Raw genomic sequence first — 23,305 nt, forward strand, 5'->3', positions numbered from 1 at the left:
ATATATCTATTAATTTTTTAGATGATCCGCGGGAAATCCTAAAGTGTTTATTATCACCATAGCAACAGCTCTCTTTACCGCACGGTCAGGCACGGAATTTTCCGGACGAGTTGAAATATTTGAACGTATGCGGAGGCTCTCGGATGCGGACTTTCTTCCGCACCGGACTGTCCGGACTCCAACCGCATACGGAATGCGGTTCTCCATAGACAATGAATTGTTAACGGTCAAATCGGATTCGTATTACCGCATCGCATGTAATGTGCAGGGGGCTTGAGAGATTGTTTTGTCCATATCAAATTCGCAGATGCTTGTTTCGTTATGACTGTTGCACTCTATCAACTGTCAATGTCAATGCGATGCGGACGACAGTGAAAGGGGAAAAACACAAGTCAATCGCGGCTCGTTACTCTGCTTTTATTTGTGTTTGGTTTTACAGTCTCATCAGGAAAGCTTTGGTCGTTCTCTCTGGTCAGCCGACAACAGCACTAGAAATAAAGAAATGAAGGGTGATTTGACGAACAACCTGTAGGCTAAGTTTTGGATGCTGTCATCCGTCAATCAATGGTCATCTGTGTGTGCGCGAGAAAGCGGTGCCTTTGACAAGCGGTGCCTTTGACGATATGCCTCACAACGATGCAGCAACACAGAATAATGGTTAGGGCAACAAAGAGATTGTCTTGTTCATATAAATTCACTAGGAGTTTTACCCTTGACTTCTAATGTCAACGTGGTTCTGATAGGCAGCGCATCGGTTTCAAGTGCAATGCGTCAATCTGCCTTTGGTCACGTTCGGTTTCTACAGTCCAACGGAAAACTTTGGATGCATAAAATGAACGGCGATTTGGCGAGACGGCTGCTGGTTAGATATTGCTGTCAACTAAGCATTTTGCTAAATCTGTGCATTGCACAATAGATTGCCTATCTCTACTGGTTGCCTGGCTAGCGCAGACTAATGCTCTGAGTAGGCTATGTTGCGTCACACTTTAAACAGGCGGGCCCAGGTGGCTGTAGCCTGTATAGGTGCCTACTGGCGCTTGACAGTTGAAGTGAGTAAATAAAGGGAAATGATATGAGTAGCCATCTGTGGTCTTATATCATGGAAATTCCATGAAGATTATATTGTGAAATTTGTTCTTTGTAAAAAGCCTCAGATTTTCCAACAAATTAAAAACTGCATTTTGAGATAAGTTTCCTTTTTCTTCAAAAAACTTTTTTCCCCAAAACATGAGCCTGAAAATGGGGGGTCGTCTTATAATCAGGATCGTCTTATATTCGGGCTAATACGGTATTTTCCGTTGGGACGCGGCAGCGAGGCGAAGGATGGTGACGTAGGGAAGCGAGGGCGATGGGCGAGCGAGGCGATAAAGAGAGACGGTTGTTTGACCACAGCATTTGCTAAGCTAAGCTAATTTGATCGGGAAACGATGCTACGTCACCACGCGAGGCGAGCGAGCAGGTTGAGAGCAGGGGGAATTTACGTACATGTATCACAGCTGTTATGCCTCTTTTCCACTGACTGTGTACTGGTAGGCGTACAGCTCGACACAGCTGTACAGGGCCGCCACTTTTTGCTTTACGATTGAGCTGTGTCGTGCCTCTTCGAAAAGCAAAAAGAGGTGGCAGAGTCGCACTGAGTCGAGCTGTTAGGCCTACCAGAAAACGGCAGTGGAAAAGAGACATAAAAATACAAGAAAAGAGACATAAAAATAACTCCCTCAGATGTTCAAAAGTCGGGTTGGTGTGTGCTGTGTCTCTGTCCTTAGCGGCACCCTAAAAAATCCAACAAGCAGCTCTATAATAATATAATAGCAGGTGACGAGGAGTGAGGTGAGGCAGGTCGGTGGACGGTCGGATGCCTGTGAGCTTTGAATATTTCGTTTGTGTGCGTTCCACGTTCCTGTGGAGGAGAGGCCTTGAGGGTGCATTTCATTTTCTTTTTTTTTTGCTTCTTCATTATTACACCCTGCTGCTGGGAGATGAGATGAGGGCTGTAGATAACGTCCTGTAGCCCCATAGCTCTCTGGCTCTCTGGCACCTGGCTCTAGAGCTCAAGGAAAATGGCTCCTGGGATTGAGGAGGGCAGAAGGGCCACTTGATAAATGACGATCTGTCAGGACGTGTTCCGATTCCCCACAGAGCTCTGGGTATGAAGGAGACAGGGACAGTACATCACAGACGTATACTACACATGTGCATACAGGTACACGCACGCACGCGCACACGCACGCACGCACGCACACACTACATCACAGACGTATACTACACATGTGCATACAGGTACACACACACACGCGCGCGCACACACACACAAGTACGTACGCACACGCACACACACACACGCACATACACACACACAAGCGAGCGAGCACCCACACACACACACAGAATGATGCACACAAACGCAGACTCAAATGCGCACGCATGCACACAAACACACACGCACACCGACACTGGCATACACGCACGCGGGCACGCACACATGCATGGAGGCACCAGCAACAGCCGGAACCGTCCAGTCCCCGCGCAGTAGGGGCAGCGTGGGCTTGCAGGCCCATAAATAATGGTTGAGGTGCAATAGGAGGCTATGACACCGGACGCCGTACAGTAGTGGCGAGGGAAGAGGGGGTGTTGGGCCAGGAAATGAAGCCTGCGGGGTTTGTTTACGGTCGAGGTCTTGGGGCGGCAAAGGGGTTCGCATGTCCCGTCAGACGAGCTGCGGGGGAAAAGCCATTTACACATGACAACCTGTGTCTTCGAAAGGCCTCTAGCACGAACATAGTGCCCTGTCGGGCGTAAAATGTGTTAAAACGCTGGACAGTGTTTCAGCTTTGTTATACAAGAGCCCTGATACAGAAAGCGGTACAAATGCTGTTCATCATCAGCAGCAGCAGAAATACCCATTGCTTGGCAAATGCACTTCAGAAAAATATAATTACACCGACACACTTACACATGTACAGTATGTCACTCAGCTAGTTCTGAGAGATACTCATGAAGGGAAGCTGAAAAGCTGTCGTAACCCGTGGCGTGACCCATTATGAGGACTGCCTGCCTGCCTGCCTGCCTGCCTGCCTCGCACTGTCAGACAGATACCCCTGGGCTCTAACTGATTCTGGGGAGGAAGCAGAACCCTTTTTTGTGCAGTTGCGAATTCTTCTACAGCACTAAACAAACATTCCCTGGAAGTTTAACAAGCGCATAGAAAAGCTAATAAACTGTGAATAGCTAAGCCTTGCCTGGCCTGGCCTGTTCTGAACTGGCCTGGTCTGGACTGGGCTGGGCCAGCCGAGTAGGCTTGATAACGGGATGCTGAATATCCATGTCCTGGAACTGCCACTTCCAAACAAAAGTGCTGGGTCAACGCTGAGACGGATGATTTAGAATCCTGTACCACACAGCGCGTCTGAGTGCCGAGACGAGGCTCAGGTGGTTTTAATAATGGCCGCCTGCCTGCAGTAGCCTACTCCGCTCCCCTCGCCTTGAGTAACCCCCGCCTAGCCTGGTTCCTAACGGGCTAACCGCTAACAGGCCTGTGGCTAGGGGCTCGGCAGTAAACTGTTTACTTGTGTTTATTTTAAAGATCAGCCGGTTGAGACTGTGTTAGACCCAGTGGTTCCTTTGGACTAATTATACATCCTATGCCTCAGAGAGCCTGTAATCAAGCCCCTCAGGCATGAATTAAGAGGACAGACTCTTGCACTGGCTGTCAGTAACACAGTTGTGAAAACTTCGAGATGTAACAATCCTTGGGTGCTGTCTTATTTTGCAGGCAATGTTAGCTGGAGTTTTTTGGGCAGAGCACGTTTTGCACCGAGTGACGCCAACCTCTATTTGCTCACTCTCCATTGTTCTATTCATCTATTTTGCAAGGCCGGCCCTGTTTTTGTTTTCTGCCCACGGTTGACCCGCACGAATATGTGGTGAAGGCAGAGCACTGAGTGCAAGTCTCTTCTCTGTCGGGGCGCTGTGAGTGACCGTTACACACTGGGGTTCAGGCCCCAAACCTTTAGAAGAACAGCTGTAGCTCTACATGTGGCACGCATGTGACAACAGACCAGCGACCAGCTAACAAAATCACTCACAGGCATTCTCTTAGCACAGGAGGCGCACTTGACCCCATCGGGATCGTGTCTATGTTCCCACAGCCCATTGGTCCCACAGCACTAAGACTTTTAACATTTAATTTTTAGGCCCATTGGTCCCACAGCCCATTGGTCCCACAGCGTATTCCTGCTGCTCCATGTTTCCACCTTTTCTAAGAATGTATTCAAATTAAGGCCCTATGTTCCGAAGGAGCGTTCTCTTCATTTACCCGGAAATGTGGGAGCATGGAGTTGTAGAACATGGGGCCTATACTTCAATCATTTCTTTAAAATGTGGGAACATGGAGCGGCAGGATAAGCTGTGAGACCATTGGGCTGTGGGACCAATGGGCTGTGGGAACATAATATAGAGCTTTCCTCGCTCCCATCGTCTTATAAATGCAGCTTATTAATCAAAATCTCTTTAGTTGTCCTCTGCTCACCTGCCTCAGATGGGGAGAAAGCAGCAGTATTTTCTTTATTCTTTTATTTACTTATTTTGTGCTTTGGTGTTTGTAAAGAGATACAGTTTTATTCTGTACTTTTAACAGCATTGCGTACCGTTCCGCAGGCAATAAAGCTTTGTTTCCCATCAATGCAGGTGACACTGTGCTGCAGTGTTGTACCTCTCTGGCATAACCACAATGCCTGAGAGTAGCAGACTGGTGCCATAAATGTTAAGCTGGTGTAGACTCTGACGGGTGGGTCTGAGCTGGTCTGGTCTGGACTGGTGTGTGGTGTGGTGTGGTGTGGTGTGGGGGTGTAAATCACAGCGTCCATGATGATACGATTCAATACTGAAGGCAGCGATTCTTTTATTTTCGATACTTAAGAATGCCCCACTATACGATACAATTAGATTCAAATTGATCTCCCCCCAATTACTTTTTCACTTCGCTTTATGTTATGGAGCTACCATTTGGCAGAGGCCATTGATTGGAGCATTTTCGATACTTAAGAATGCCCCACGATACAATAGCATTATATTCTATCATTGACTGTTGGATCGATGCATTGATACATATCGATTATTATTTACACCCCCAGTGTGGTGTGGATTTGTGATTTGCACACCCACACACACTGATGTGACCAGTGGCTAGTGGTGCTTTTACTCAATCCAGTGTGCTTCTCTCTTGTCAGTGTCTGATATTTTACATCCGCATAAATGAAAGCGTCGTATTGCCAGGCCTACTGTGCTGACTCACCACCCCCCGACACTTCACTCCGCAGCACTTAGCATAACCCTGTATAGCCTGAGTAGCCCTGATACACTATGAGTCAGGCTACTCTACACTGTCTCTGCCTTTGTCAATGCTCCTCTTTTGCTCCCAATTGCTCACCACTGTCTACTCTGCAATGCGTTTTCTCTACCTGTCTGACTGACCATGCTTCATGGTGGCTTCCGATTGCTCAACACCACTGACTGTAAGCTTGTTGCTTAGTTCTGTGCCTTTCTATGCTCACCCCTTCACCACTTACGGGATTGTGTTGTTGTGTTGTGTGTGCGTGTGCGTGTGTGTGTGCACAGCTGAGCCAAGGAAATGTGCCTGGCATCGAGAGTGCCTCCTTGGCCATGGACACGGAGGAGGGGGTGGAGGTGGTGTGGAACGAGGTCCAGTTCTCTGATAAAAAGGTCTTCAAGTCTCATGAGGTAGGACAGTGCTCTAGGACAGTGCCTCTTTTCCACTGCCGATTTTCTGGTAGGCCTACAGCTCGACACAGCGCGACTCGGACACCACTATTTGCTTCACGATTGAGCTGTGTCGTGCCTATTCGAAAAGCAAAAAGTGGCGGCTGAGTCGAGCTGTAGGCCTATCAGAAAGGCCCATCAGAAAGAGGCACAGGTCTTTTTTTAATCTGCCCTTTCCAATCATTTATCTACTATTCCCCATCATAGTTTTCCATTTTATCTGCTGTGTGTGTGTGTGTGTGTGTGTGTGTGTGTGTGTGTGTGTGTGTGTGTGTGTGTGTGTGTGTGTGTGTGTGTGTGTGTGTGTGTGTGTGTGTGTGTGTGTGTGTGTGTGTGTGTGTGTGTGTGTGGAAGAATAAGGCAAAGTGTGTGTGTCTGTGTCTGTATGCATCTGTGTGTGTGTGTGTGTTTGTCTAGTGGGTTGGGTGTGCCTTGCTGAAATTTTTTTTAAGCGGTATCCAGCAAGAGGTCCAAAACGGTACTGTTTTAAAATGGACCTTTTCCTTGAATGCATGACTAACACTTTTCGTGTGTGTGTGTGTGTGTGTGTGTGTGTGTGTGTGTGTGTGTGTGTGTGTGTGTGTGTGTGTGTGTGTGTGTGTGTGTGTGTGTGTGTGTGTGTGTGTGTGTGTGTGTGTGTGTGTGTGTGTGTGTGTGTGTGTGTGTGTCCGTTCCCCACCTCAGGACAGGATCAGGGAGATGTTTGAGAACCTCATGCTGGTGGAGCATCCCAACATTGTCAAGTTCCACAAGTACTGGCTTGACATGAGGGAGAGCAGGGCGCGGGTGAGTGACACACACACACACACACACACACACACACACACACACACACACACACACACACACACACACACACACACACACACACACACACACACACACGCGCGCGCGCTCACACACACACACACACACACGCTCACACACACACGTACACACTGTCATGGTTTCTCTCTGTCTCTGTCTGGCTGGACATTAGTGTCACCGGGCGGGGCGTGGCATCCGAATTCGGTGGATGAGCACACATGCCTTTCCATGCATGCCTACACACACTCAGTCACACACACACACACACAATCTCTCTCTCTCTCTCTCCCTCTCCCTCCCTCTCTCTCTCTCTCTCTCTCTCTCTCTCTCTCTCTCTCTCTCTCTCTCTCTCTCTCTCTCTCTCTCTCTCTCTCTCTCTCACACTGACTGACTCAATCTCACACTCACTCTACACACTCTATACACACACACACATACTCGCCAACAGGCGCACACTCACTCACTGACTAACAGTCCCACATGCACATTTAGTCAACTTACAGGAACCTGTTTTTTTTCATGTACACACAGGTGCATTTACTGCACGTACACACACTCATCAGGCTGCATTTGTAGATTGTAGAAATGTAAGTGCTATGGCCTTATCTGAGGTGAAGAAAGGCAGTTATGATATCAACTATGCTAGCATGATATCAACTATGCTGGCATACGTTTTTTTCCACTCTGTCAGCAAAAATGACCTTAAAAGTCTGAGGTGTGGTACCAGACGTGAGTTGCATGCTCTTGAAGAAAAGGACAGCTGTAGATTTTGGCAACTAGAATCAGGAAGGGCCTTTGATCTCGCCAGTGTTTTTAAAAGTCGGAATCAAAGTGAACTTAACAGTCATTTCCACTATGTAGTAGACAATGTGCAGTTTAAATCCAAATCACACACGAAATGTAAACAGACATGAATAAAAGCCATGCAGGTAGACAGACAAGGACATCTGTGTCTGCAACAATAAGACCATTAGAGGTAGCCTTTTCTATGCAATAGTGAACATTAGGGCTTTAACGATACACTCAATTCGCAGTTCGTTTCGCATCACAATTTTTGACCTATACTCCGATACACCCCACGATTTTTAATGTATGTTTTTAAAAGTATTAATTGTCTATTTTCACATTTGACAACATTATATGATAAAAATATAACTACAAACTATGATTGTTTATAGGTAGAATAGGTTACAAAAGGCTACTAATACTTATAATTGTGATTTGAAGCCTGGAAGCACTATCATAAGATATGGTTGTTTACTGGAATGAAGGGTAACAGAACTTTGATAGGTATGTCACGATACTGCCTCCGCAATACAGTATCATGACTCTGTGTATCGCGATTTCTCTGGGTGATGTAATATCATTACAGCCCCAAGTGAACATAAAGGTGCAATATGTGGAGTGCGAAGTGCTGAAAAGCTGCGCAGATAAGACCAAATGGTAACAGGCCACAATGTCTGAGGGCACAACCACTAAACCACTCTTTCTCCTATCAGGTGATATTTATCACAGAGTACATGTCCTCAGGAAGCCTTAAACAGTTCTTGAAGAAAACCAAGAAAAACCACAAAACTATGAATGTGAAGGTGAGTCCCACTGTTGTGAAACACACAACCGTTCTGATCTTTGTGTACGCACTGCCCTCTAGTGTTGGCCCTGCCACAGTTACCGGTCTACCCACCCTGCTCTATCCAGCATTGAATCGCATATATTGTAATGCACATATTCATGTACACATATCACTCCTCTTTTCTTTTCATTTTCACCTGCAAAAGTGGCGTTGAGCGCAATATAAAACCTTTTGTATTATTTTTTTTGTATTTTATTCTGTCCTTGTACCGTCTCTTCCATCATTCCACATGTCTGTGTCTGTCTCCCTCTTGCACCTCTGTCTCAGGCCTGGAAGCGTTGGTGTACGCAGATCCTCTCTGCCATGAGGTAAGAATTGTGCCACCCAGAAATCCCTCAGGAAATTCTTTCCACCCATATGAAAACACACTATGAATGTTTATAGCAGGGGTGAGGAACCTTTTTCATTCGAAAGGCCATTTCAAATGTTATGAAGTCCTCCAAGGGCCTCCAAGGGCCTCCAAGGTCCTCCCATGGACACAAACCACGATTTCCCCCTGTACTTTAGGCCTATATTGAAAGCAGCCACCTTTACCTTAAAGACCCAGAAGACCCCACCTTCACTTGGTCCCCTAGAAATTTAGCTTGATTGTATTGCAAATGTCATTTCTAAGATTGCTTTACAAAACATGTCATATTTCATGTGAAACGGCATAACATTACAATTATACGGTTCCTCACTCATGGTGTATGGTGTAGTATAGTGATGTGTGGGTTAATGATTGTATGGTTCTTGTTATTTCTCAACAGCTATTTGCACTCGTGTGATCCTCCTATTGTTCATGGCAACTTAACGTGTGACACCATTTTCATTCAACACAATGGACTTATTAAGATTGGTTCAGGTAAGAAAGAAGACAACACCAGCAACCCGCAGTGAAAAACAGCTGTAGGAGGAATAGTAAGAAATGCAGCCTTAAAGCACACTCGTTTAGAATTTGCAGCGGGATGGTCATCTAAGTGGACATTTGTGGAAGAGGCAGATTAAAGTAAATACACCAATCACAGTGCTCACATGGTTTGCTTGCAATTTAAATATGCAGTGATAATGTTAACTTAATATTCTCTCTCACGCTCTTTCTCTCTCTCTCTCTCTCTCTCTCCAGTGTGGCATAGGCTGTTTGTCAATGGTAAGAACCACTATTTGTTCTGAATCACTTTCATAAAAGATGGCATGGTTTTCACTCCTGAAAGGCTCCAGTTGTCAAAACAGAAAAGAGGCTTTTGTCATAAATTGATAGATGAAAACATCGTTACCTAATTTGAACTGTGCCAAACAGGGTGTGGCCTGATTCACTTTTCATGGTTGAGTTGTTGTGTGGGATATCGATGGCATACCAACAAACTTTTCTTTGGTTATGTGTTAGTAAACTTCTCATTTATAGCTCTTCTGGTTGTATATCTTACCCATGACTGCCACATCACAATACAATTCAGTCTTGAGCCTTGTGTAGTGTTTGGCTGATTCAATGAAGACTATGTTTTCACGCACTTCCTGTAAAAGTAAATTCCAGCCCGTAATGAATCATGAATATCTTTCACAGTGTGTTTTCTGTGGTTCACAGACAGATGTGAGTCACTCTGTAGCACAAATATGCACTCAGACGCTTGCACGCAACAGAGCGAGCAAAAACCTACCAGCGTGTTTTTCAAAACTGCCCCTCCATCCTTCTCTTTAGTGTTCCCGGAGGCGATCCATGGGAACGTGCACCAGCATCGAGACGAGCAGAGCAACCAGCACTTCTTCGCCCCGGAGTATGGCCGTGAGTAGTGTAGCCGTCTCAGTCTCTTCCTGAGTTTGTTTTGTCTGCCTGATTGTCATCGGACTGTTCTCTGACCTTGCTCTCTCCAGTCCCTGTCCTAAGTGTTTTTATGCCCTCCTGTCTCTGTCTCTCTCTCTCTCTCTCTCTCCCTCCCTGTCTCTCTCTCTCTCTCTCCCTGTCTCTGTCTCTCTCTCACTCACTCTCTCTCTCTCTCTCTGTCTCCTTCACTTACTCAGAGGTGGATTTCTTTGAAATGTTTGTCATGACTTTGCACTTTGCTGTGATGTTTTCCAAACAAAACAATGGCCCAGGAGTTTTTTATTTTCCTATGAAAATGTTGACGAAATTACGCCTGGAACCACGTTTTTAATGTGACTTTAATTATCCAGGAATGGACCGAATGGGGTGTAATACTCTGCTTGTTTCTTCTACTAGTTTCGGAGGATCATTACTCCATTGACATATACTCATTTGGTATATGCGCCTTGGAGGTAAGTACTTTAGTTACGCAATGGCTAGTATGTCATCTTTGCCTGCTGCTATTATTACTTTAAACAAATTTGACATACAGTACAGGCCAAAAGTTTGGCCACACCTGCTCATTTCATGCATTCGCTTTATTTTCGTGGCTATTTACAGTACATTTTGTATAATTCTACACGTGTTCATGCACAGTTTTGATGCCCTCTATGGAAATGTACAGTGTATGGTAAATAACCACAAAAATAAAGAGAATTCATTAAATTAGAAGGTGAGTGCAAACTTTTGGCCTATACTGTACCTGGAGTCCTTATGAACTTTCATTGTTATTCACACAGATGGCTGTCTTGGAGATTCAAGCCAATGGTGACAGTGCCGTGTCTAAGGAAGCCATAGCTTACGCTGGGGACATACTGGAAGACTCTCTTATGAGGGTAAGACGCCGTCTTCGATTCTTGCTTTTTCCCACTTATTCACAAAAGACTTTGCATTGCTTTGCAGATCACGTGAATGTATGTATGGGGTTGTGTTGAAAACCTCCCGTGCTAACCGCCATGTGCTTGTGTGTGTGTGTGCTTGTGTGTGTGCTTGTGTGTGTGCTTGTGTGTGTGCGTGTGTGTGTGTGCTTGTGTGTGTGTGTGTGTGTGTGTGTGTGTGTGTGTGTGTGTGTGTGTGTGTGTGTGTGTGTGTGTGTGTGTGTGTGTGTGTGTGTGTGTGTGTGTGTGTGTGTGTGTGTGTGTGTGTTGTGTCGCCCCCGTAACGTGCAGGAGTTTATTCAGTCCTGTGTGCATGCTGAGCCTAAGAGGAGGCCCACTGCCCATGACCTGCTGTTCCACAGAGTTCTGTTTGAAGTGCACTCCCTAAAACTGCTAGCGGCCCACTGCTTTATTAACAACCAATGTGAGTATGCCCATCTGCTGTGTTGACACTACAGCGCGGAGCTAATCAGCGACTGCAACAGTGAAGTAGTGATGGGCAAGCTTTACTCAGAAGCCACAATCTTGTGTTTCTAAAATCACCTGGTCCTACCTGTTTAGTTTAGTATAGGTGTGTTTTTTACCTGGTGTAAGAGTTGTGCTAATCAGAACAATCGCATTTAATAATGTATGGCTGAATGGCAAAATGGGAGTCCTGGATTATATGTGGCTAAAGCAAGGTTGTTTATAGTAATATAACTTATTCTAATTGTATGTAATAATAGTAATAATAATAACAATATTAATAATACATGTACATACATATATGCATACGTGCATTCATACACACATACTTTACATGCATGCATGCATACATACATACTACATACATTAAATGCATGCTTACATACTTTACTTAACACTCAAACACGCTTGATCAGTAAGGACAGTAAGGAATTAAGTTGTAAACTGTACAGTAGACAAAATGTCGTTCATTACCTGTAGTACTCATTTTCTGATACTTGTTTGCTCAGATTTGCTTCCTGAAAACTGTGTGGAGGAGAAAACAAAATCGTATGATCCAAATGGCATAATGGCAGAGATCCATCATGAAGACCGCCAGGGAGTCCAACTAAAGTAAGGCATTCTCTGGTTCAGTTTTCACAACTATTAACACATTATTGAATGAACATGTGTAGTATGTGAGTACTTATTGTGTGCAATTTTCTCTCAAAGATACACTCATGTCTCTCCTCTGGAACTTGACAAATTCCTTGAGGATGTCAAGTGAGTACATTATTTAATATTTACTTACTGTTACTTATATACTTTAAATGTTCCTTTTTTTTCTGTTTGTTGCTGTCTGTTAAGCCTGTCTGTGTGTTATGCCTGGTGCCAGGGTGTGTACTGCAAATACAATTGCCCTCTGGGGACAATAAAGTTCTACAACTACTACTAGTACAGTGGTTGCAATGGTAAAGTTTGAGTGTGTCAAGTGCAGTATCCCTAATGCATTTCTGACAAACTTGAATGTTCCCAGTGGGTCCACTGCAATTATTTTACAAATCACTGTACATCACGTCTGAAGTAATACTGTTTTCCCCCCCCAAAGAAATGGCATCTACCCTTTGATGAACTTCGCATCCCATCGGCAGCACCCCATCCCCCGTGCTCTCTCTCTGTCACAGGAGCACATGGAGACAGTGAAGACGCCCACCCCAGAACCCCTAGAAACAGAAACTCGAAAGGTGTGTGTAAAAGCCAACAACTGGGGACTCGGTAAAACTCAGTTTGGAAGAACAGGAATAGAACGAATGTAATGTAGTCAGTGAGACTGTGCAGACGCAATAGCCGGGGTAACACCGCCATATCAGAGCCGCGCTTAAGTGACCCAGTGCCACCAGCCCAGAGCCTCAAGCCCCGTGCCATTAGTCCTGAATTGGTTTCACCGCTGACCCCTCCAGGGTTATGCCTCATTTGCAAAACATCACTCTGACAAGCGGCTTTCGACATGCTAAAATAGAGAGAATACAATTTGGTTGCTGAAATGGAAACAATGTGTTTTTTGAATGAGACAACGAATAGGCTAATTGAACTACTAAATCACGAAACAAAAGTTGATGTTTTAACACTGTATAGGCAACTTTGTTCATTTACCCATCAGCGAGATCTTGCTTCTTAATAGGCTATGCCTGTTTTCTCATTGGTGTACGCCCCGTCTCTCGTACTTCCAGAAGAATAATGGCTGCCGATATTAGGAAGCTACAGAGACCCTTTACTTCGCATGTAGCCCACTCATGATCCGCGATGGACAAACATTAAGACATGACGCACGAGTTCTCTGTCTACATGCACGTACAACAAAGACTACACTGTATAGGCAACTTTGTTAATTTAGCCTACCTATCAGCAAGATGTTGCTTCTTATTAGGCTATGCCTGTTTTCTCATTAGTCTACGTCCGATCTCTAGTAGAGCTGCCAATATTGGGAAACTACAGAGATCCTTTTCCTCGCATGTAGCCCACTCATGATCCGCAAGTAGTAGTACGCTGTGTGTTAATATTCTCGGAGAGGAACCCTTTGGTTGCTGACTGTGATAACTATTGGCACAAAGGATATGTTTTAGTTGCAGGGCTCTGTTGCTGGAAGCAAGCACATTTTTGGAGGAGTAACGCAGACATCCCAAGGTCCAAAAAATTATTTCAGGGAGATGTTTATCCTTTGCTGACTTGAGTCAAGCACTCGCCCTGAGCACAGCACTTGCTTTGAGCAGAAACGTGTGAAGGTTCCACAGACATCTCCCGACTTGCGGACACCAGGGAGAAACTTAAGGAGGGCTCCCTGATCTTCAGCTTAAGTCACTCTATTTTATTTTATATAAGCAAACCAGCAGCAATTGGAGAAAATATGAAACGATAACAAATAAAACAATGTCGGCTATTGGGCCACAGCAAAAAGGTAAAAACAAGATCCCGCCCTGACCTATACCCCACCTCTGGCACTCTGGCCCTTGATGGCCCATTGAGTTTAAAGGGCCAGGAATAATGGCCCTAAGCCCCGGAACCTAGGCCGCCAGCCCCCTTTCACACCTAGCCCCCTGTAGGTGTAACCCCTGCTGACAACTTTTGGTCCAGCCCAGCCCGGGGTTGGCCCACCGGTGAAACCTGCCCTAATTATACCAATAAGCCGTCTGGTAAGGATTGTTGGGTAGCTGTGGCATAATGGTTAGGGAGTTGTTTTTGGCTTCGAAAGATTGACTTTTCACATCCCTTGTTAGATACAAGAAAGCTCCCGCACACTGTTCACATTTGCAGTTTACTTGTGATGTTTCGGTCTATTGACCGACCAATTCACTTGCTTGAAAGCCCAACTAGGAAACTGCAACTCCCATTGTCATTGTGACACAGCAAGTGTACACTGCACACAACGAAATTGCATTTATGCCTCACCTGCTGTGCAAGGGGGCAACCCCCAATGGTGCCCAAAAGGGATCTCAGGATACCTCAGTCATGGAGGAGAGCACTGGTTAATTACTCCCTCCACCAACCTGGCGGGTCGGAAGTCCAACCGGCAGCCTTTGGGCTACAAGTCTGACCGCTAACCGCTTACCCTAACTGCTTACCCATGACTCCCCATGCTTGAAGAATTGCATGAAGAAGGCCAATAGATCGAAACGTCGCAATTAAATTCTGCAAATGTGAACAGTTTTCTTGGCTCTAACGTTAGTGACCCAGGGGTTCCACTCCTACGCACCTGGCCAAAGGAGGTGAGCAAAAATTCTGCAAAATAGGTTCAAATCCTATATCATCCATTGTTGAAGTGCCCCTGAGCAAGGCATCTAACCCAACATTTTTTCCAGTGACTGTATCCAATACCGTGTACTTACATAGCTGTAAGCTTACTTGTGTAATGTAATGCAATGATTGTGCCGGGAGTGATTGTATAGGTTGTCTTGTAACAAGTGGAAGTTTTTGGTACCGGGGCACCGAAATGGACACCTCCCAGTGTCTTTCTCACAGCACGTGGACTCAAGATTTTAAAAAGCACAGCAACGCTTTCACTTACTCAGGAAACTCAGGACATTCCAAGTCGGCAAGGACATAATAAAACCTAGTCTACCGTTCCCTCATAACATCAGTCCGTACCTGCAATATATCCTCTTGGTAGAATTTAATTGGCATTAGACAAAGGAGCAAACTTTCACGCATAGTAAACCAGGCTATGAAAATGACTGGCTCACCTCAACCCTCCCTATTTGAGCTGTACAGTGGAGTAGTGATCAGGAAAGCCACCCTGATCACAGAGAACCCCTCTCACCCCCTCTATCACTCCTTCCAACTGCTTCCATCAGGTGGATGCTTAAATGTACACAAAAACGGATTTATGAGAAATCCTTCATCCCCTCATCTATAGCCCAACAAAAGATGAACATTACGGGCTATCCAGCCTCGGCATACATGTATGGTCTTGTCTTGTTATGTCCCGTTTTGTAAAGTCTTGTCTATAATGTGACGTCAAATACAATTGAATTTTCTGTTTCATGTGTAACGGACAATTAAATTGTATCTAATCTAATCTAATCTAATATTCTATGTCCATGTCCTGCAGGTTGTTCAGATGCACTGTAATTTGGAGCCGAATGAGGAGAGAACTAAAGCACATGTGAGTGGCTACTTTTTTTTACCCGTATTCAAATTTGACTTCCGATCAGATCAGTCCGTGTGCTTTTTTTTAATGTGTTAAAGGGGCTTTATGTAGGATTAAATGAATCCCTGTCCCGAATCAGCCGATGCTTATTTGAGTCATCAGTAAGTGAACAATGACTCTCGCGACCACTTTCGCGGTCTGTCCGCTGAGAACCCCAAATGTAACTTTTGGCAGAGCACTCATTCTCATTTGAAAAAATCACGTTACATACTGTATTCAGAGCTGTATCAACTGCTAGCATTCCGTGATGAAAATTATTCTCACAGCGAGTTAATTTAAACTGCATTTTTTCATGACAGTGTAGATTTTGAGAAAGGCATGCCATGGGCACCGCATAAGCTAGGTCATCCTACATTGTGCCCCTTTAACAATTCACTTTTGTTCGTAGCTTTCTCTGTTTTTGAAGATGGATGACAAACTTCATCGTCAGCTTAGCTGTGACATACTTCCAAGTAAGTGCATGAAAAAAATAAAACTTGTTAGGGTGTGAAATTCTGTGAATAAAATTCAAGGACTGGCCAGTATCAGTATTTTAACCCACTGAGGCCTAAGGCACCTGCAAAAAAGGGTGCTGAATGCCTGAGCCCTTTTTAAGAAAAGCTGCCCTCAGCCTATAAAAACCTAAATATCTCAGCCTCTGAAGCACATAAAAACATGCAATAAGAAGGCATTTAAATGCCAAGACCCCCATCTTTCATTAGAATGTGTTCATTCATCTCAAACAAACAAAGATTTTTAATAAAGTTGTCTCAAATATCATGAGCCTGAATGTTGCATAATTCAGCTCCAGGCGACAGGGCCAATGTTGCACAACGCAACATCAGGCATCAATGGGTTAAAAGCTACACACAATATCCCATACTGCAAGTCACCTGTCTTTCCCTTTCTGTGATTTTGGCCTACTCTGCACCTTGGAGTATATGCATTTCTTGGAGTTGGCATTTTGGTTCAAGTGTAAAAATAATGTAATGAAAAAAATTATGTCCTTCAGGTGATAGTCCGAGAGATTTGGCCAGCGAGCTTGTTCATCACGCTTTCATTTGTGAGGTAAGTGAGTAAAAGCCCATGAAATAAAACTGTGAAGTGATTCTTATTAAATGTTAAATGATAATGCTTGCTGAAGTTAAATTGGTGCTCCTGTAGTAGTCACCCTTAACATTTTTCCTAAAAAAGCATAGACTTTTGTTTGACTTCCCACAGATCAACACAAAAGCAGATGGGTAAAAGACAATCAGCCAGCTTTGCAAGCAGGCTCGTTAACCAATGATGTGCCTTGTGATATAAAAAAGGGCTTTTATCACAGAACAGCAACTTCACAGGATTTTGCATCCACCCACTTCTTAGTCATGACTACACCAGGGCTTGACATTAACTTTTTCACTCACCGGCCACTGTGGCTAGTGTTTTTCCCGAGTTACTAGCCATTCAGCTATTCTATTAGCCACAAATTTGATTTTTTTTTTTCTTTATCATGATACTGTACATCTAATTTCAGAAGATAAGTTGCTAAAGCAAGAAGATGAGTGCATAGCTTTCTACTGTATATGGAAATAAATCAAACAAATAGAACCAGAGTAACTGAGCTTTTTCTTTAACTAAAATACAAACAATTGATACACAAGGGGCAAAATAGATGAGCCAATTGGCTAGTGACTAGGGCTGGGTAAAATAATCGATTCAATCGATAATCGATCGATATCATTTAAAATTCACATAATCGATTCACAGGGCACAAAATCGATTTTTTTGCTCTTTTTCTTTTTGTTCTTTTTGTGTCATTTAGGTCTATGGAAAATACCCAGTAGGTATTAGTCAATTAGGCCTAGGCCTACTTATTACAAATTAGCAATCTGTTAACACTGTCAAGCCACAGCCCTTTGACATTTTTATATAAAAATAGGCAACAGCATCTTTTGGGGGAAATCCTTGCACCAAAAAGGGAACGGATTGAATCGATTCGGAGTGAATCGAATCGAATCGAATCGAATCGTGATTAATCGATTCAAAACCCTCAGAATCGAAATCGAATCGATACAGGAACATAGCTGCAATACCCAGCCCTACTAGCGACACTTAAATTGTTACTAGCACCTGCAAAGTTTTACTAGCATTTGGCCGGTTTTCGGGTGCCAGTGTCAAGCCCTGGACTACACAGTACTACAGTGGGTGCAACACAATTTCACTGATTGGAGAGTTGGAGTCACTGACATATGGCTGTGCTGTGCTATGTTTGTGGTGTGCAGGAGGATTGCGAGAAGCTGGCGGGGTTTCTGGAGGAGGCTCTGGGTAAACACTGGGACGGACTGTCCGACCCTACGCCCGTCACGGGTACGCTGCACTGATGCTCACACGCAACCTGTCAGGGCTAACGTGTGGTTGTCAGCAGGGGACCATGGACATGCAGTTTTGTGGACACAGAGGACAGAGACAGAGACTGAGACAAAGCAGCAGACAGGCAAAGCGTGCGAGCAAGCGACAAAAAGGGGCGACCGCTACGGAAGACGAGACGGAAAGTGGTCACACAAATCAGCATGGATGGCAATGGCATTCCAGAGTGGGCTTCCAGAAAGCCTCAGCAGAGTCACTGTGATGAAGGACACGAGGGAGGACTGAAGACTGAAGCAGCCCCCCCCCACACTACCCATCAAGGCACAGAAGTGATATCCCACAAATCTCTTTTTTTTCCATTTGTATTATTTTATATTTTTATTTTTATTTCTTCTCCTCCTCGTGGGTGTCATGTGTCAGTGAAAACGGTCCAAGAACTCTCAAACCCTCTGGCTTGTCATCTTTGGTTGCATCCATTTTTAACCGTCCAGATGACCGAAGGTGAGAACAATAGCAACAAACAAACAAACAAAAACAAAAGCAAAATGCTCCAAAGACACTGACATGTGGCCCTGGATGTCAGGATCAGGAGGGCAGCGCAAGAATGCTAAAGGTCCAAAGCTCTGAGTTATCCCCACAGAGCAGCTTTATTGCCATGTCTGTATGTTTTTAACTATATTGATTTGCAACTACATCACTACCAAGTGTTTGTTTTTAAAGCGTTGTGTTTAAAATCTTGATTACGTTTTTAGAACTTAAAAATGAGCAGGATAGGTCACACCATGCATCAACTTGTTATTTTTGCTACACAGACGCGTTTCTGCGTTCTGCCTTCAGTTGTATATTTTTTTGGTCAGCACCCTAAAAGAAGAGAAAAATCCGTTTGGGTGAAGACTGCTTCTACCTTTATGAACATTTTTTTGAGCTTCGCTATCATTTTGGTCATTCTGCCACTGTTTTAGCTTGTCTATTTGTCTACTTGTATGGATCAGGAATTTGGTGGCAGAAAAGCCTGCACACTTCCCTCTGAAAACTTATGACACTATTCGCTGAAATGCAGATTGTTGTCCCTGTGTTGGATTAGATATTACTAATGCACTAAGTGCCTCAGTTAGACAGGACTGTGTCAAATGTGTATTTGCCAACCAACCAACTCATAGGTGCAACCTTTACCATCAGTGCAGTTCAGCGTACTGGTTCCCAGACAGGTGCCCAGTACTTGAAGTAAAGACATAGCCGTGTTTTGTTCCGTTTGTTTTAAGAGCTACCATACATCTTAGCCATACATTAAAACTGAAAAGATGCTGGCATTTATCAGTATACAGACAGGTGACCTAATGTGTGGAGTTTGGAAGTACATTGAAACAAAGTATATGAAAATCTATCGCTCATGTCTGCTTTATGTAGTGAAGGGCCAGTCCCATTCACGGTTTTGCGGATTTCATTTTACAGTGTACGTATGTAAATGGCATCTTTGTCATCAACCTAAACTTACTAAGAAACCATGACTCGGTTTACAGCACTTTGATGGGGTTAAGAGGCGTAGTAAGGACAGGAGTATTTCGTTTGTTGGAATGAACACTGTCTGTAGGATCAGCCTACATTTTTAGTCACTTGAGCGCACACACACACCATGCTGCAGAAAGCCCCTCCTGGGCTTCATTGCCTGGATTATTCTTTAGACTCGTATAAACTACAGTATTTAATGCAACTTGGTATTTCTACTCTATTGTTTTGTTCTGTTGTCCAATTTATCCGTGTTTCCCTGTACAAATATCAGGGAGACTGCATGTTTGAACGATTACTGATTACTGAACACAACTCCAGTGATGTTATTTAAAGGCTATAAGTTGGCATGATGTGCATGGCATCTTTCAGTTTAAAAGTCTCAACACCTTCTTTGACCAAAGATGGGTTTCTTTTCAAAAGCATATTAAAGGATTGTTATTTGGTAAATGTTTTTATCTGTCCGAATCATGACAAATAGGTTACCAGGCATCATGAATGTGCATAATAAAAGCAATAGCCTACCATTCACATGCAACTGTGCCCATGTGCTCTGTCTTCTGTGTATAGATGTGTGTATAATTCAGTTTACCTATGTCAGGTTTTGGTTCATTCTTCTGGCAACATTCTTTTCACATTTATATACAGTATAAAATTAGGTTTCAAATGTAAAATCAGAGATTCTATGAGTATTATGGAGATATGGAAACGTAATAGGTTGCTATTGGCACCTAACATGACCAGGTTCCTTGTTACCTTGTTAGAGCTCTACCTCCAAACCATAAGTAGTGAAGTTACTTTTAACAGAGGGATTTAGACTGCATTCTCACAGGAAATGTGTGCTCACATTTGTTGCATCCCTCTTGTCACACACATCATTTTTGAGTGTGTGAAAGGCTGAAGATAGAAATGGAAACAGCACAACTAAAGCCCACCGCTATAATGGGGATTCAGGCTCCATTGTTAAAGGAACAGTCCACCTCATTTCAGGAAATTGCTCATATGCCGTTAAAGCCCTGAACACGCTGAGAAGGAAAGTACATGTAGTAAAGAAGTATGGCCCTACTGTGTGTAGCTGAGCCGAAGGCGTTGGGTCACCAGTAGGGCGGAGCCCTGCTAAGTCATTCCATAACCTGGGGGCCATGGCTACAAAAGCGCTGTCATCGCATATGCATATTCATGTTTAATACTTGCAAAAACTGCAAATATGTGAAAATCAAAAAATGGGTGGACTATTCCTTTAAGAGTTAGACGAGTGGTCTCAATAAGATTAGGTTATTATCATCATTTCATGATTATTATCATCTTTGACTCTTCATTTTATCTCCCATTTCAAATATTTCACCATAACTAGCCAAGCTGTGCAGTGCCACAAGTATGCGCGGCCCCATGCTAACCTTGACAAGTCCTCACAGGTGACCTTGTATATCTGTGGTGATTATTCCCTACATTAACTACATTGCAGGGTACTGGAGTGATGAGGATCAGAGGGGTGTTTGCAGTTGCCCCCAGAGCAGACAGACCTTCACTCTCAGACCTGCTCTTGGCAGAAAGATCATGGTGGCTAAAGTTGTTAAGACTGGGAAAGTGAAAGCCCATTGAGAAACTCCCATTGTCATTGTGACACAGCACTCCACAGTGAACACTGCACACAACAAAATTGCATTTATCTCACCCGTGCAAGGGGACAGCCCTCAATGGCGCCTCTGGGGAGCAGTGCAGCAGGACGGTACCATGCTCAAGGTACCCCAGTCATGAAGGAGGATCGGGGAGAGCATTGGTTGATTACTCCCCCCACCTACCTGGTGGGTCGGGAGTCGAACTGGCGACCTTTGGGATGCAAGTCTGACACCCTAACCCAGGCCTATTCAATTGGCGGCCTGAGGGCCACATGCGGCCCGGACACTCCCCCCAACTGAAGCACTATACATTTCAGTTTTGATGCTGCAGTACAACACATGATTTTCTTGTTATTCTCCTGCTTGTCTTGTACATTCATCACATTCAATGTAGTTAGGTATTAGGTCAGAAGAATATGTTAAAAAATAGATTGTAGACTACTGATTTGAAGTGTCATTACTGTGTTAGTGATGGCTGAAAAAGTGCGGCCTGACTTAAGTTCTTGATTTTTGAAATGTGGCCCAGATGAAATTCTAATTGAATAGCCCTGCCCTAACCGCTTACCCATGACTGCCCAAAGACTGAAGAAGACTGAACTCATTATGATGCTGACCAGGGGCGTTGCAGCAAATTGTGGGCCCTATGTGCAATCAACTCCAATGGACCCCTCCAGCCATATATCTACATAAGTCAGACCAAAGAAAGTGGATGTAACCAAGAAGCGTCATTTTGTTTCCTTTCTGGTATCCACTTTATGTAGGGTGAACGCCCCTTTAGGAGACCTTCGGTTAGGAGACCTTCGGAGTCCTGAGGTTGAGAATCAATGAAGTCCCCTTAGCGCTGTAGATGGCGGTAGCGCACGTCTTGCGCAAACACCTCAAAAAGAGAAGAAGAAGTAGGGGACAACGCCCCCTTAGGAGACCCAACTTGAGCACACGCTTTTGCATTGAGTGGGCGTGGTTTGCGATATCTTTGTTTGATTCAGTATTTTTGGTCAGACTGTGTGTGGGCCCCCTACATACATGGGGCCCTGGTGACTCAGTCACACTTTACCCCCATGAACGACACCCATGATGCTGACACTCTCCATTGTGCTGGATTGGCTGATTTGTAATGTGATTTTTTTTACTATGGGGAAAAAAGTACAAAACCATCAGTTGTGTATCTGTCATGACTGCTGTCCTGGGATGCATTTCTCGAAAGCGTAGTTGCTAACTACATTAGCTACTTTGTTGTTTGCAATGCAATTTCCCATTGGCAACTACTAAGTTGCTAACTGCTAACAACTATGCTTTTGAGAAATGCACCCCTGTTTTGAATTCACATTCAGCCCCAGATATGAAGTGTCCCACTCTCGCCTCAAAGAAGTTAGGTTTGGGGAATGCTGTTGCTTTGGTAGATGTAGAGTAGAGACCCCAGGGGGAAATTAAGGTGTCAAGTAGCCAGGGCCGGTGGCCTGGGGCCCCTAGCCTACAGTTTACTGTGGGGCCTCCCATAGGGCTAATTTCTCAAGAAAGTTACGTAGACAGTGTCATAATTATGTGTTAGGAATTCAGGATGACATGTCTACCAACTGTACTCAAAGAAAGTTGGCGTCTGCGCCTTAACTTAGGATCGCTTGTTGCTTGGTGCGACTGCTCACCAAAAATAGTGATACTAGGACAGTCAAAAAGATGAGGCGCACACAAGACTAGCAGGTTTAAAAAGTGTATTGTGGCCGACAAATTAACAAAAGAAGTCAAGCGAAAATATTTGGAGTTACAAACGTTTCGGACCGACTGGAGACATTGATAATGGACTAGGTCCGAAACGTTTGTAGCTCCAGTATTTTCCGTTGACTTCTTTTGTTAATTTGTCGGCCACAATACACTTTTTGAACCTGCAAGCCTTGTGTGCGCCTCATCTTTTTGACTGTCCTATTACCTACTGTACTCAACATAATAGAGCAATTTTCAATATTGCATCTTGTCACAATTCTAAAATTTTTCACTTTTGGCCAATCAGGGCTTGCCTGGGAACTCCCATACTGCCTCTACACAATCGTTTCGATCTGAAAAATCTCACTTGTGATTAGGTCTGGTGTTAACCAAGCAAAATCAAGGTCCCTGTGGCAGGTGGGGGGCCCTAGGCTGCAGCCATATCTAGCCTGTGTGTTAATCCAGCCCTGCAAGTAGCATATACACACATACATAAATACACATAAATTAACGATACACGTATATATCTTACTCTTACATACATTTAGCCAAGGCATTTCTCTCTCTCTC

General features: G+C 44.2%; 1 protein-coding gene across 2 annotated transcripts in view; it reads left to right on the forward strand.

The window, feature by feature from the left end:
- Window positions 1-19,956, forward strand: part of nrbp2a (nuclear receptor binding protein 2a) — a 37,474-nt gene extending 17,518 nt beyond the window's left edge. For both annotated transcript variants that reach the window (XM_063219516.1, XM_063219518.1), the window contains exons 2-18: window positions 5,617-5,739; window positions 6,463-6,564; window positions 8,085-8,174; window positions 8,486-8,526; window positions 8,968-9,062; window positions 9,324-9,347; window positions 9,897-9,980; window positions 10,416-10,471; window positions 10,799-10,894; window positions 11,228-11,360; window positions 11,911-12,013; window positions 12,113-12,163; window positions 12,489-12,624; window positions 15,486-15,539; window positions 15,973-16,036; window positions 16,576-16,631; window positions 17,828-19,956. In XM_063219516.1, coding sequence (XP_063075586.1) covers window positions 5,617-5,739; window positions 6,463-6,564; window positions 8,085-8,174; window positions 8,486-8,526; window positions 8,968-9,062; window positions 9,324-9,347; window positions 9,897-9,980; window positions 10,416-10,471; window positions 10,799-10,894; window positions 11,228-11,360; window positions 11,911-12,013; window positions 12,113-12,163; window positions 12,489-12,624; window positions 15,486-15,539; window positions 15,973-16,036; window positions 16,576-16,631; window positions 17,828-17,926 — 1,407 coding nt within the window. In that variant the 3' untranslated portion in view covers window positions 17,927-19,956. The remainder of the gene's footprint in view (window positions 1-5,616; window positions 5,740-6,462; window positions 6,565-8,084; window positions 8,175-8,485; window positions 8,527-8,967; window positions 9,063-9,323; window positions 9,348-9,896; window positions 9,981-10,415; window positions 10,472-10,798; window positions 10,895-11,227; window positions 11,361-11,910; window positions 12,014-12,112; window positions 12,164-12,488; window positions 12,625-15,485; window positions 15,540-15,972; window positions 16,037-16,575; window positions 16,632-17,827) is intronic.
- Window positions 19,957-23,305: the final 3,349 nt, after the last annotated feature.

Source organism: Engraulis encrasicolus, chromosome 16 (genome assembly GCF_034702125.1).
Source record: "Engraulis encrasicolus isolate BLACKSEA-1 chromosome 16, IST_EnEncr_1.0, whole genome shotgun sequence".
NCBI classification, from domain to species: Eukaryota; Metazoa; Chordata; class Actinopteri; order Clupeiformes; family Engraulidae; genus Engraulis; species Engraulis encrasicolus.